The following is a 15,317-nucleotide window of genomic DNA, read 5'->3' as shown; positions in this document are numbered from 1 at the left end:
CAGGGGCATTCTTGAGTCTACCGCCGATTCTCAAGATGCCATTCCTTTTCAACTTCCTGTTTCTTTGTAAGGTCATCGATTTCTTCATCGAATTCTGATAGCTGAACATCCTTGATGACGATAATTGTTGCAGCTTTGATTTCTTCTGGTGTTAGGTAAGGTTTTCCTTTGTCACGTTTCTTCTTGGAATTCTCACGTTTCCTTTTAGCTTCTGCTCGAAGGTTACGGGTATAACGAAGAACCCAAGCCATGTAACGTACAATCTTGTTGAAGTTTGAGTAATCTGTGTAAGGTAACCAGGTTAAATTGTCCTGTCTAATCATTGAAATGAAGGTTTTTCTGATTTCGGTATCATCAGGGTCGATTTCTTCAATCTTCTTGTCCTTCCAAGTTGATTCGTCTGCCATTAAGAATGATGGTCCTTTGAGCCAACTTCGTTTTTTGTTTCCCTGAAGTAGTTCTTTTACGCTGAAGACTCCTCTTGTGGTAATGTCACCAGGATTTTCTTCACCATTAACGTGATGCCATTGTGTAGGTCGTGTCACTTCTCGAATTTCTGAGACTCTGTTTGTTATGAAGGTCTTGAAACGATTCCTTTCATTTGTTATGTATTGGAGGGTCAGTGTCGAGTCACTCCGAAAATGACTGTCCTCGATTGGCAAGTCAATTTCTTTGATGATTAATCTGTATAATCGTACTGCAATTGTTGCCGCACTTAATTCCAATCTTGGTAGAGGGACTTGTTTTGTTGTTGCAACTCTTCCTTTGGCTGATACAAAGCTAACGTTGATCGGTTCTGTGGTTGTTCTGAGATAAGCAACCGCACCATAGGCGTTTTCTGATGCATCGCCAAAGATATGTAGTTGAGTCTTGGATGATATTGGAATGTTGTAGCATCTCTCCAACTTGAACATGTCGATAGTGGATAGGCCAGACTGCCATTTGTCCCACTTTCTTTGAATTTCGTAGTTGACTGGTTCATCCCAATTTGCGCCATCTTTCCAGTAGTGGTGAAAGGTGAAAGAAACCCCAGTGGGTCATACAGTGAGCTAACAACGCTAAGGATTCCTCTCTTGGTTGAAGAAGCGTTCACAATGTTTGGCAGGAATGTTAGCACATCTTCTTTGGTATTCCAAGTGATGCCAAGTGCTTTAGTAGAGTGATTTTGTCCATCTTCCATCTGAATGTTTACTGAAGGTGATATCAATTCTTCTGGTACGTTCTTGAGTAGTTCTGGGTCTTTGCTAACGAACTTTGTTAAGCGATTTCGGCCCAGCTTTGTGATGTCGATAACTTATTTGATAAGTTGTTGACCAGTTTCGATGTTTTCTGTAGATTTTAATAGGTCATCCACATAAAACGATCGTAAGATTTTTTCAATGGTGCTTGGGTCGAAGTCTCCTAAGTGATCCCTTGCATATCTTTTTAGATCGTAATTGGCACACGTTGGTGAGCATGTTGCACCCATGATATGAACCAACATTTGGTAGGTGTCTGGTTGATCAGGTGAGTCAATATCTTCTTTCCAAAGGAACCTCAATGATTGTGTGTCCTCTGGGTTGACTTTCACTTGATTGAACATTCCTTCAATGTCTGCGGAAAATGCAAAGTGGTGCGTTCTGAATCTCATCAGTACTCCAAGCATATTGTTAAGCAGGTCTGGTCCAGTGTATAGAGCATCGTTTAAGCTTGTTCCTTGAAACTTTGCAGCTGCATCAAACACAAGACGAATTTTGCCTGGTTTGTTTGGGTTGAAAACGCCATAATGCGGCAGATACCATGTTCTTTGGTGTTCGGTAGGCGCCTCTTCTGACGTCATCTTTCTTGCATAACCAATCTCAAGATATTTGGTCATACTTTGGTCGTAAAGCTTTCGAAGGTTTGGTTCTCTTCTCAGCTTGTTTTGTAGTTGGTGGAATCTTTTCTCGGCTACAGTACGGTTGTTTGGAAGTGTTACATCTTTCTTCCAAAGCATTGGTACTTGATACTTTCCATCAGCGAGAACAGTTTCTGATTCCAGCTTTTCCTGACACCGTTTATCCTCTATGGATAGGGCCTCGTCACGGTCTGGTGGGTTTGTACTAAAGTCTTGATCCCATATTCTTTGTACACAATGATGGAGATCAGCTTCTGGTTTGATAACAATTCTGTTCATTGATACCGTCTCTGGTTGTCCACTGGCACCGAAGAGGGTCCATCCAAAGATTGTTTTGATAGCAAGTGGTTCGGAATTTTCTCCCTCCTTGACTTCCAAGGGTATGTGGACGGATGGAACGTTTGCTCCTATGAGAATTCAAATTTCTTCATAAAGAGCGTTGTGTAGTTTTATGCCTTTCTCCTCCTTCATTTTTTTCATCATTGTCGAAGGATACTGCTGCTTTGGTATGTGAAAGCTTGATTTTGGTACAATATAGCAGTGGTCGATGTTGACACCAATTCCATCGTCTCTGTTTTCGACACGCATTGACGTTTCTTTGACTTTAGTTTTTGTTCCAATGTCATTGATTGTTGTTATGGTGATCTTCTTGCCTTTTTTCTTCAGTTTGAGTTTCTTGGCGACGTCATCTCTGACCAAAGTGCTTTGACTACCTGTGTCCAAAAGTGCGTAGGTAGTGATAGACGAAGAATCCAGTCCTTGAAGCTTTACTGGAACGACCGATAGATACACTGTACCAGATGGTTCAACAACTTGAGTGTTTCCTGAGAACGATTCTTTTACATGTTCAGTGAAGTATTCATGTAGCGTGGTATGATGACGTTCATCGCATCCAGCATTGAAACAATTGTTCTTTGATTTGCATTTTGAAGTAAAGTGATCCTTCTTCAAGCAGTTGTAGCAAAGATTCAACTTCTTTGCCATTTCAAAGCGTTCTGGTTGATCCAGTGATACGTATTTTGGACATTTGTGAATTTGATATCATCCTTGCATAAGTAGCATTTGTTGCTTGACTTGTTGTCTTTGGATTTTGTTTTTGTTCCTTGTTGTCCTGTTCCTTTTCCATCTCCAATTTTGCCAGACCAATTTGATCGATGGCCATTGTCATGTGATTGATTTTGCTTCCCTTGTCCTTGTCCTCGAATCTCTATGATCTTTGTGGTCCTTGTGATCCTTTCTATCGTCATTCTTTCTTGGTAGATAAGAGTCTTTTGATGCAAGAATCCTTTCTTGAAGCCAGGCTTCCAAGTGGGTGAGATTTGGTTCACAGGATCTTCTCAGGGTAAGACAATAATCAGCCCATTTATGTAGCAGGTACTGCGGAAGTTTGGTGCAGGCTTGTCGGAGGATGTCGGTGCTGTATAGGTCGGAAACATAGTTTAGTTTTCGTAGCGTCACCAAGCAATCACTTAGTGTGCAGTAGAACTCGGTGAGCGAAGTTTAATCTCTGTTGCCAATTGGTTTGTAGTCGACAATCTTTGTGATGACGGACTCTGCAATTCTTGATCGTTGACCGAACATGTACTTTATTCTTCTGAGTGCGAGGACGTAGCCTTCATGGTCATTTCTGAAGCCTTGGATCGACCTCTTGACCTCCCCTCGTACAGCTTGGTGTAGATAGATGCATTTCTGAAGCGTGGTCAAATATCCTTGGTTGTGGAAAAGATCTCTAAAACTGGTTACGAATTCTACGTAGCTTGATGGAGTGCCATCAAACCATGGTATTCTGATCCTTGGTAGACCTTGTTGTACAAACCATGTGGAAAGTGTATCTTACATTTTGCTACCAGCCAGTTGATACGGTGGTTTGTTGATGTCGAGCTCATCTATCCATGAATCGACCTTGTTAGAGTTGACTGGTATAGATGAGTGATCTGTAATTATTTGATTCTTTGGTACTGTATCCTTTGCTGCATGTTCTTTTGGGGTACTGATAATCTGGAATGGTGATGGATCCACTCTTCTACGTTGTGGTTGAACATACGTCGATTTATCGAATGCATTGGAAAATGTTGTGCAAGTAGGAGCTATGGTAGTCACGAATGGATTAACCATAGTTGTTAGTGGCAATGTTGGATTGGGTAGAAATCCTGGTGCAGATACGTTTAGGGTGCTTGGTGGTTGTGTTGTTATTGGAGCCAAATTTTCAAGCTCCTTGGTGATTTCCTTTTGTGCTTCGTCCATTCGGAGGAATTTCCCAAGTAGCCAATCTGATCCACCAGCTTCCGACGGGGGATTATCTTTTAGTAGTTCATGATAATCATCGATCTTTGATTTGATGTTGTCGGTTTGAAACTTCATGCCATCCATCCATCCTTCTGTATCATCACCAAGATCTTCAAGTTTTTGGTTGATGACGTGAGCTTCTTCCAAAACAAGAATCATTCATCTTCATGATTTCCTCAATCAGGTTGATTCGTTTGGTTATTGAGCCTTTCTTTCCTCCTCGTTTTCTGCGAAGACTCGCTATCTTCAGATCCACAGACATCGTTTGGTGGTTGAATGTGAGCAGTTGATTTTGTCAGCGACGATCGTGTGAATGGAGCCTAACCAACAAGCTCTCTGTTGATGTGTTGACTTGAAAGCTAGAGTCGAAGTGGTTGTACCGACGTGCAAGCAGCGGTCTGTACCAAGGTAACCTAAGCTTGACTCGAGCTGAAAACACCAGATTGTTTCCAGTTGTTGACTTGACAGCTCGAAGTTGAAAGTGTGAATAGAGCCTAACCAACAAGCTCTCTGTTGATGTGTTGAGTTGACAGCTAGAGTCGAAGCAGTTGTACCGACGTGCAAGCAGCGGTCTGTACCAAGGTAACGTTAGCTTGACTCGAACTAAAAACACCAGATTGTTTCCAGTTGTTGACTTGACAGCTCGAAGTTGAGGTGTGAATAGAGCCTAACCAACAAGCTCTCTGTTGATGTGTTGACTTGACAGCTAGAGTCGAAGCAGTTGTACCGACGTGCAAGCAGCGGTCTGTACCAAGGTAACGTAAGCTTGACTCGAGCTGAAAACACCAAATTGTTTCCAGTTGTTGACTTGACAGCTCGAAGTTGAAAGTGTGAATAGAGCCTAACCAACAAGCTCTCTGTTGATATGTTGACTTGACAGCTAGAGTCGAAGCAGTTGTACCGACGTGCAAGCAGCGGACTGTACCAAGGTAACGTTAGCTTGACTCGAACTGAAAACACCAGATTGTTTCCAGTTGTTGACTTGACAGCTCGAAGTTGAGGTGTGAATAGAGCCTAACCAACAAGCTCTTTGTTGATGTGTTGACTTGAAAGCTAGAGTCGAAGCGGTTGTACCGGCGTGCAAGCAGCGCTCTGTACCAAGGTAACGTTAGCTTGACTCGAACTGAAAACACCAGATTGTTTCCAGTTGTTGACTTGACAGCTCGAAGTTGAGGTGTGAATAGAGCCTAACCAACAAGCTCTCTGTTGATATGTTGACTTGACAGCTAGAGTCGGAGCGGTCTGTACCAAGGTAACGTTAGCTTGACTCGAACTGAAAACACCAGATTGTTTCCAGTTGTTGCCTTGACAGCTCGAAGTCGAGGTGTGAATAGAGCCTAACCAACAAGCTCTCTGTTGATGTGTTGACTTGACAGCTAGAGTCGAAGCAGTTGTACCGACGTGCAAGCAGCGGTCTGTACCAAGGTAACGTTAGCTTGACTCGAACTGAAAACACCGGATTGTTTCCAGTTGTTGACTTGACAGCTCGAAGTTGAGGTGTGAATAGAGCCTAACCAACAAGCTCTCTGTTGATGTGTTGACTTGACAGCTGAGTTGAAGCAGTTGTACCGACGTGCAAGCAGCGGTCTGTACCAAGGTAACGTTAGCTTGACTCGAACTGAAAACACCAGATTGTTTCCAGTTGTTGACTTGACAGCTCGAAGTTGAGGTGTGAACAGAGCCTTGCCAATGAAGCTCAGATGAGGTTGACGACTTGACGTGGATAGGCAGCGTCGAAGCAGTTGAGTTGACGATGTGACGTTTGACAGACAGCGTCGAAGCAGTAGAGTTGACGACGTGACTTTTGATAGACAGCGTCGAAGCAGTTGAGTTGACGACGTGACTTTTGATAGACAGCGTCGAAGCAGTAGAGTTGACGACGTGACTTTTGATAGACAGCGTCGAAGCAGTAGAGTTGACGACGTGACTTTTGATAGACAGCGTCGAAGCAGTTGAGTTGACGATGTGACGTTTGACAGACAGCGTTGAAGCAGTAGAGTTGACGACGTGACTTTCGATAGACATCGTCGAAGCAGTTGAGTTGACGACGTGACGTGGATAGACAGCGTCGAAGCAGATGAGTTGAACACTTCACAAAACAAAGTTGAAAGTGTGAAAAGAGCCTTACCAATGAAGCTCAGGTGAGGTTGACGACATGACGTTTGATAGACAGCGTCGAAGCAGTTGAGTTGAACACTTCACAAAACAAAGTTGAAAGTGTGAAAAGAGCCTTACCAATGAAGCTCAGGTGAAGTTAACGGAGTGACGTTTGATAGACAGCGTCGAAGTAGTAGAGTTGACGACGTGACGTTTGACAGACAGCGTCGAAGCAGATGAGTTGAACACTTCACAAACAAAATTAAAGTGTGAAAAGAGCCTTACCAACGAAGCTCAGTTAATGTTGACGACGTGACTTTTGATAGACAGCGTCGAAGCAGATGAGTTGAACACTTCACAAAACAAAGTTAAAAGTGGGAACAGAGCCTTACCAACGAAGCTCAGTTGAGTTGACGACGTGACGTGGATAGACAGCGTCGAAGCAGTTGAGTTGACGGCGTGACTTTTGATAGACAGCGTCGAAGCAGTTGAGTTGACGACGTGACGTTTGACAGACAGCGTCGAAGCAGATGAGTTGAACACTTCAAAAAACAAAGTTGAAAGTGTGAAAAGAGCCTTACCAACGAAGCTCAGTTGATGTTGACGACGTGACTTTTGATAGACAGCGTCGAAGCAGATGAGTTGAACACTTCACAAAACAAAGTTGAAAGTGTGAACAGAGCCTTACCAACGAAGCTCAGTTGAATTGACGACGAGACTTTTGATAGACAACGTCGAAGCAGTTGAGTTGACGACGTGACGTTTGACAGACAGCGTCGAAGCAGATGAGTTGAACACTTCACAAAACAAAGTTAAAGTGTGAAAAGAGCCTTACCAATGAAGCTCAGTTGAGGTTGACGACGTGACGTGGATAGACAGCGTCGAAGCAGATAAGTTGAAAACTTCACAAAACAAAGTTAAAGTGTGAACAGAGCCTTACCAACGAAGCTCAGTTGAGGTTGACGACGTGACGTTTGATAGACAGCGTCGAAGCAGTTGAGTTTTTGCAGTTAGAGTCGAAGCAGTTGTACCGACGTGCAAGCAGCGGTCTGTACCAAGGTAGCGTGGCTTGACTCAAACTGAAAACACCAGGTTGTCCTCAATCGCAAAACTTGAAGCAGATTTCAAAGGAATTCGGATGCAGATAGAGTCTTACTGTTGCAATCGAAGTCTTTGCAGATAGAGTCGAAGCAGTTGTACCGACGTGTAAGCAGCGGTCTGTACCAAGGTAGCGTGGCTTGACTCGAACTGGACACACCAGGTTTTCCTCAGTCGCAAAACTTGAAGCAGACTTCAAAGGAATTTGGATGTAGATAGAGTCTTACTGTTGCAATCGAAGTCTTTGCAGATAGAGTCAAAGCAGTTGTACCGACGTGCAAGTAGCGGTCTGTACCAAGGTAGCGTGGCTTGACTCAAATCCAACCAATCTCCGTTGACCAAACCAGCAATCACCTCAATCCACCAGCCAGCAATCCTCTCGATCCACCAGCCAGCAATCCCCTCGATCCACCAGCCAGCAATCTCCGTTGATCCAAACACCAGATATCATCGTTGATCCAACAACCAGATCTCCTTTGATCCAAGAGTCGAAGCAGTTGTCCCGACGTGCAAGCAGCGGTCTGGACCAAGGTAACGTGGCTTGACTCGAACCAACCAAAGAATAAGAAAATATGATCTTACTCTTTAACAAGAAAGCAGCATTCTTCTTTCATCATTATGCAGCTACTAATTTTGAAATCTTTATGTAGAGAATGAGTGTTTTGAGGTTGTTCAATGATTTGATATAAGTTTCTTCTGTTAAAAAACCATTTCAAAATGTGGCGTGAGCTACCCTCACAACCTTCTCTGATTAAATGAAAATTTCCACAGCTTTTATAGCATATCAACATGTCAAAATATCTAACAATGTCATTAGGGAATACAATCATACAAAAGAAATAGGAGGGATTTCTAGATAAGCTAGAAATCCCTAATGACTAGATAAATTACAAACAAATTCTTGTAAGTCATTTGGGAATTAATACGTGTATCAAATAAACTATTCATTTTAAATGTAAACAAAATTCCGCATGTCATTTGGGAAAATGACGTCAAAACACAAAGAACAGCTTCTTTGGTGGAGCGTGCGTCGAAGTCCGTAATAACACAACATGTTTTACAATACCAATCGATCACAAATTTTATGCTGATTAAGAAAAAGGTCAGAATTATGGTCTGAAAATTTCGTTATCTGGAGATACGAAGCACTTTCGATTTCGATTTTATTAAATGACTACTTTTGGTTCCAGATTTGCGTGGCTGTAACATTTGATTGGCTTACTTAATTTACTTGAAATCCATTTTTTTGAGTTTAAAACCCTGCATACTATATACCAATCGATCAGAAATTTTTTGCTGATTAAGAAAAAGGTCAGAACCATGGTCTGAAAATTTTGCTATCTCGAGCTATGAAGTACTTTCGTTTTCAAAACTTAGAAAACGTAAGTACTTCGTATCTCTGTCTGAAAGAATTCAAAAAAGCCAAAACAAAGAAAACTGTCAATTTAAATTTTGCTTTAGATTCTTGTAAATGTGTGCAACTAAAATTTAACTGTCATTATTTCTCAACTTGTTTTTCATTCTCAGCCTGAACAGTTCCTAAGCAATAATTACTTTTCAGACAATATTCAGTCAAGTTTCTACGTGTTAAGACTCCCTTTGTCGCGTTAAGATTATTGTTATTTTTCTGTATAATGGAAAAGCTTCAATGTTATGGAATTCAGCAACACGAGTTGGGAATTTTGTAGTGCTGTCATTCTATGTCATTTCTCAAACTGAATCTTTAATTTATTTTTGTTTAAAATTTTTAGGCCAGAAGCTACGGCGTCTAAACAAAAATCAAACAAGACCACCCCAAAGGCAGCCAATAAATATGCCAAGTTACGGTGGTAAGTTTCATTTATATATACAACTACAAACAACAAAAGACTGCAGACTTTTTTTCTGTGCTACTGCATCATACAAGAGATTTAGAGAAACAAAAAGAATCGACACCATTGATAACACCACATCGAATGAAGAACTTGTTAATATGCTACATGAACTTAAAAAAGATCTCGATTCCGACGAATTTTACGTTACCCAGCATGACGTTTCATCAGTAATAGAAAAACTAAAAACAGGTAAATCTCGTGACCCTTTCCAGTTGTTACCTGAACATTACAAATACGCATCAAGTGACACATTCAATGAATACCTCACCAAACTAATAAACGAAATATTTCGCTCCAAAGACATTCCTGCATCACTGAGTACGTCAATACTTATACCGCTGGTTAAATCACACAAAAAGTCTTTGAACGACGCAAATAACTACCGTGGAATAAGTCTTCTCCCGATCATCACAAAAATACTTGAACTTATCATTATTGAGAAATGCCCTCAACTCACGGACCACAATGTTTCTCAATACGGCTTCACTAAAGCATCATCATCGATTCACGCTGAGCTCGTCATCCAAGATACAATACGATATTATAATAACAACAATACACCGGTATACGTTTGTAGCCTGGACATAGAGAAAGCCTTTGACTGTTGCAACTGGCAAACACTTTTCACAAAACTTCTTGAGTCAGAGTTACCCAACCAAGTTTCAAACTTTTTGATTCAATTTTATCTGAACAGTTCAGCAATCGTCAGCTATGGTTCTTTTCGCTCCAAAGCCTTCACATTGACTCAAGGTGTACACCAGGGTGGGATCCTCTTACCCTACCTGTACAACTTATACACTGAAGGTCTTCTTGTAAAAGTTAAACAATTAAACATTGGCTGTCCACTACCTAACGGACTACACACAGCAGTCATTGCCTACGCGGACGACATAATCCTTCTCAGCCCATCTCTCAAACACCTACAATCAATGGTCAAAACTCACCCATCTTGGATTCCACTGGTGCACAAAGAACAACAGACTCTCTCTTAGTGGACACAAAGATTCCCGAATCTCGGAGTTATGGTCGGTAGCCACCTCTCTTATAACCTCTGGCGTAAGGCATTGTCACCCGGATGCTATTGTCAAAATCTTTCAATCAATCGTTTTGCCAAAATTACTATATGGTTTGGAACTTATTGATTTAAACAGACAAGCGAGGTCCTGTTTAAAATCTATGTTTAATATTTCGAAAACAGCAAAAATAATCTGCACAAAGTTTACAATATCCCGGATGTCTCTGTCCTCATAGAGGACAGAAAAGTTAAACTTCTACGACAAACATTGGTGAACGCCAACACCTCTTCATATATGTATAACACACTCAGCTGCACTGACAATATTGACTATAGCTTTCTCGCGAGGGCAGCAAACACTATTCATATGAGCAGCCTTGACCTCGTTCAAGTAATCTTGGATAAAAAAACACAACATTGATAGGAAATATATTTATGAAAACTCAAGCAAGGTTGACCTATGCAAGCTCCTTATAAAGAACTGGCATGTGATGGAATATCGGCTTGCTCTAAAACATATCCTAGAGGAACACGTTCAACGCTCAAGGACAGCCACATCTTCATGACACCCCTCCCCTGCCATTTTGCCTATCCCGTCCCTTTCTCGTCATGATAATTTGTGTCTGACCTTGTTCTGAACTTTGTCTCCTTTTTTTAACGCTGTATATACTTTTAGCTTTTTATTTTTCCCTAACCATGTACCTTATCTTATAGGTGATAAAAGAGATTTATTATTAAAAAGACGTAACAGTCATTAAAAAGTTCTAAGTTTCTTGACTTATAAAACTGAAATTAAATATCCAAGTTGAAATTGGATGTCACATATCTATCTACCTATGGTTTAGCAAACTTTTTTGAGAATCTTAACATTGCACTATAGATTGGTTCAAAACAGTCAAGAAAAGACAAAAGAGATGATTTCGGAATTAGAAAATACGGTAACAGAACTCTTGTTGAAAGTTGATAAAATGGAGAAAAAGTTGAATGAAAAGGACACTGTGTCAAAAGAAAAGCAAAAAGTATCCATATCAACAGATTTACAGGTACATACCCTTTTTCAATTTTTAACTTTACTCTGAGGGAACTTATTTTGGCGAGAAACTAAAAGTGAACATTTTGCTTCGGCGTAGAACATTCTTTATAATTTTGGTAGAAGATGAAAATTAGTGTCTCAGGGTTCATTTGGATATATACGAGATTTACCAAAGCGGTAATAAATTTTATTTTCGATAGAAATTTGGGTTTGGTTAAGATTCACTGGCACCCCCTCTTTCTTTTTAGACTAGAGTACATGCTTACATACATGCCAAAGAAGACTCTCCAGTTGAAAAAAGTTGGAACTTTGAAAAGTGTTTTGACAAAGAGGAAAATATTGGTTTTGCTTCAGAAATGATCGAACACATCAATCAAATCGATCCTAAACGATAAGGATGTCATTAGAGGTAAACGTTTTCCTCTATCCAATAAAATTAGTATACAAATCAATAATTATAAGATGATTAATTTTTCTGTCAATTAAATATATTTAAAATATGGCATTGCTTATTTCCTCAGCTACTTACTGGTATTGATCGACTTTTTCTTGTTCTACCATCTTCTAGGAAAGTTCAATCTCACAATATTTTTTCATTTCTTTCTAATTGCATGCCGTAGATACTTCAATCATCAAAAGCGTAAGAAAAAGAACAAGCAACATGCTGAATGGACCTACCTAACGATTGACATCAGATGAAAATAAGAAAAAAGTGACAATAATTGTACAAAAATTAAGAATGGAAAAATAAAGCTTGCGTGTTGAATAATGTAAAATGGTAAAAAGGAATTTCCCCAAATACAAAAATCACTTAAACCAGCCCAAAAAACCTTTTAAGCTGTTTTTGGCCCGAATTTGCTCAAAAAAATTTTCCTTAAAAATCTGGCTCCGTCACATTTTGGGCATTGCCATTATGCATCATTGTGCAAAAAATCAGGAAAGAATTATGAGTCAACTTTGAGTAATGCTATATTTTCTTATTTGGTTAAAGGGAATTTCCCCAAAATACGAAAATCCGTCTTTTAAGGCGAAAATTAGAATAAAATAAGAATTTTCCAGGAAAAACCACTTCGGCCATTCTTTAGAGAATCTTGCCCTCCATCTTTGTACAAAAAATCAGAAAAAAGTAATGACAGGATTTTACACACAGTCCAAAAAACCCTATTTTTAGGTATTTTTTGGCCCAAATTTGTCCAAATATATATATTTTTTCGAAAATCGGGCTCCGTCACATTTTAGGCATTGCCATTTTGCATCATTGTGCAAAAAATAATGAGTCAACTTTGAGAAAAGCTATATTTTCTTATTTGGTTAAAGGGAATTTCCCCAAAATACGAAAATCCCTTTTTTAAGGCGAATAAGAGTTATCCGGGAAAACCACTTTAGCCATTATTTAGAGAATCTTGCCCTCCATCTTTGTACAAAAAATCAGAAAAACGTAATGACAGGATTTTGCACAAAGTCCAAAAAACCCTATTTTTAGGTAGTTTTTGGCCCAAATTTGCCCAAATAATTTTTTTCTCAAAAATCGGCCTCCGTTACGTTCTGGGCATTGCAATTTTGCATCTTTGTGCCAAAAATCAGAAAAAACTAATGAGCCAATCCTGAGAAAAGCTGGTAACAGACGGACGAACGAACGGACATGGGTTAATTTATAGAACCTCCACCGGGGTACCCGGAGGTAGGTCAAAAAAGGAATTGTTGACACCAGCAGAGCTGGAGGCTGATGTTATTATTAATCCTATGTCATAAAGACGATCGAAGGTGAGCTTTTATTCTACTTGTTTTAAATTGAAGTTTTCCAGCCAGTTTTTTCTAATTACATTTACAGATGTAACTTTATTGCATTCGTTGCACTGGAAAGTTTTGTGTGTATACATTATTTAATTGTTTGCCCATTTCATCGTGTCTTTTTATTTTTATTTAAACCTTTCAAAGGCAAAGGAAGATAGGCCTTCAGATGAACTTGGTTGGGGAGGAGTTGGAATTATTTAATTTAAATAATGGTTGTGAGCTTATGACGGACAAGGAAGGGAAACAGGACGGCTGATTGTGCGAAAGTTGACGTGGCAGAGCCAAAAACTTGATGATTTGATAATCAAAATAGATTTGGAAAAGCCACCAAAAAATGTGAAAGGCAGAATATTTGGGGAGCCATCAGAGCGTGAGTCACCGAGTGGCATAGATGAAAGATGTTTAGACATCTTGCTGCCTCAGAATAAACAAGTGATACTTTTATGGACCTACCTGGTTATGCATTTAACACATATATAATTGATATCTACGTGAGCGTGACCATTAATCAATCATTCGGAACACAAATAGTGACGATCTATCAAAATTAGTCGTTTGTTTCTTATAAAAAAACGTTTAGAAACCAAAATTTCATGCTCTTGAAATATTCTTTCATATTCAAGACTTTGTGAGCAAAAAAACATCTATCTCATCAAAGAATTGAGTAATTTGGCTAAGAATATTAATGTATGCTTATTAATAGTGATTCTTATAGATAAACATGCGTTTTTTGAGCAACAAAATCTTTTTGAAAAAATCTGCTTGAGCCATCTTTTACCTATGATGGTATACTTTCATGAAAAAAATCAGAAAAAGTTAAAAATACAATTTTTCACAAAGACCAAAAAACCCGTTTTTTAGCCGTTTTTTGGCCCAAATTCTTTTTCGAAAGTAGGGCTCCGTCACATTGGAGGGTTTATAGTTATGCATCTTTGTGCAAAAAATCATAAAGAATCAAAGAGCCAATCTCGAGAAAAGCTAATACCTATAATGTGCTTATAAATAAATATCGAATTTGGTCAGTTTTTCTATAAAAACACGCCAAGAAACCAAAATTCCATGTCTAAACACACACATTCTTCAAAAGTAAGCCCTCACGAACAAAAAAAAACATTATCTCATAAAAAAAGTGAGCAATTTAACTAAGAACATTGATGTATGCTTAATAATAGTGATTCTTATAGATAAACATGCGTTTTTTGAGCAATAAAATCTTTTTGAAAAAATCTGCTTGAGCCATATTTTACCTATGATGGTACCCTACTTTCATGCAAAAAATCTGAAAAAGTTAATGATCCAATTTTTCACAAAGTCCAAAAAACCCGTTTTTTAGCCGATTTTTGGCCCAAATTTGTCCAAAAAATTATTTTTCGAAAATCGGACTCCGTCACATTCGAGGGTTTATAGTTTCACATCTTTGTGAAAAAAATCAAAAAAAACTAATGAGCCAATCACGAGGAAAGCTAATAACGAACGAACGAACGAACGGACAAAGGTTAATTTATAGGACCTCCATCCCACCGGGGTAGATCCAACAAACTGATTGAAGTTTAATATCATTTGACCTTAATTTTTAATTTCAAAAAATTGTCTTGCATAACTAGCGAATGATATTTATTTGTATGATTTAACTAACATGTGCTAACATATGTAAATGTTTTAATGGATGATATTTAACCCTACTACTTAATTTGAGAAGACCTTATAAAAAAGGAAATTCATTTATTACTTTTTTTCTTTCTTCATTTCTAAACCTTAATTTCTTTCTAAGGAGGGATCATTGAGGCTGGTTTTTCCTTTACTTCGTTTTATTACGCTAATTCATTATCATTATTGAGATTAATTAGAATCTTGATAAAGTGCACAATTATTATTTTATTTTACTGAATATTATATGTCAGTGATTTTCTGTGTTAAGCACTTGAAAATCATAATCACTAAAATGTAACAAAAAGGCAATTTTAAGGTTTATTTACTTCTCAAATTCAAGACTTTGTTAAAAGGACACCTGATGAAAAGGAACACAAGAAGGCCATTCGATTGGAAATTGGATTTCAAAAGATCCTCCATCCAATTGATGTCAAATAAAGGGGTCATCTCTATAAGATGAACTTCATATCCGCAACCAAGCTTATTGAAAATTTGACCATTCTCCTTCATAATGAAATCGAAAGCAACGAGGGTGACATTGAGTGCCTGCCAAACGAAGAAGAGATCGGGGAAAAACTATCAATTGCAGTCCCA

At 38.9% G+C, this 15,317-nt stretch overlaps 3 protein-coding genes across 3 annotated transcripts; all 3 read right to left on the bottom strand.

Moving 5' to 3' along the window:
• Positions 1-17: 17 nt before the first annotated feature.
• Positions 18-914, bottom strand: LOC136805493 (uncharacterized). Its single transcript, XM_067062067.1, has one exon. The coding sequence runs from the start codon at positions 912-914 to the stop codon at positions 18-20; it is 897 nt and encodes a 298-aa protein (XP_066918168.1).
• Positions 915-1,294: 380 nt separating this feature from the next.
• Positions 1,295-2,155, bottom strand: LOC136805482 (uncharacterized). The gene has a single exon (XM_067062059.1). The coding sequence runs from the start codon at positions 2,153-2,155 to the stop codon at positions 1,295-1,297; it is 861 nt and encodes a 286-aa protein (XP_066918160.1).
• A 2,253-nt stretch (positions 2,156-4,408) lies between these two features.
• LOC136805473 (uncharacterized) lies at positions 4,409-6,187 on the bottom strand. Its single transcript, XM_067062050.1, has 4 exons — positions 6,060-6,187; positions 5,678-5,963; positions 4,717-4,938; positions 4,409-4,591 (listed from the first exon to the last, which is right to left on the bottom strand). Exons 1-4 carry the CDS (start codon positions 6,185-6,187, stop codon positions 4,409-4,411), a joined length of 819 nt encoding a protein of 272 aa, XP_066918151.1.
• Positions 6,188-15,317: the final 9,130 nt, after the last annotated feature.

This window comes from Clytia hemisphaerica, unplaced genomic scaffold (assembly GCF_902728285.1).
Source record: "Clytia hemisphaerica strain Z4C2 unplaced genomic scaffold, Clytia hemisphaerica genome assembly, whole genome shotgun sequence".
NCBI lineage: Eukaryota > Metazoa > Cnidaria > Hydrozoa > Leptothecata > Clytiidae > Clytia > Clytia hemisphaerica.
Note: the sequence above shows the minus strand (reverse complement) of the source record. Positions and strands in the feature narration are given on the sequence as shown.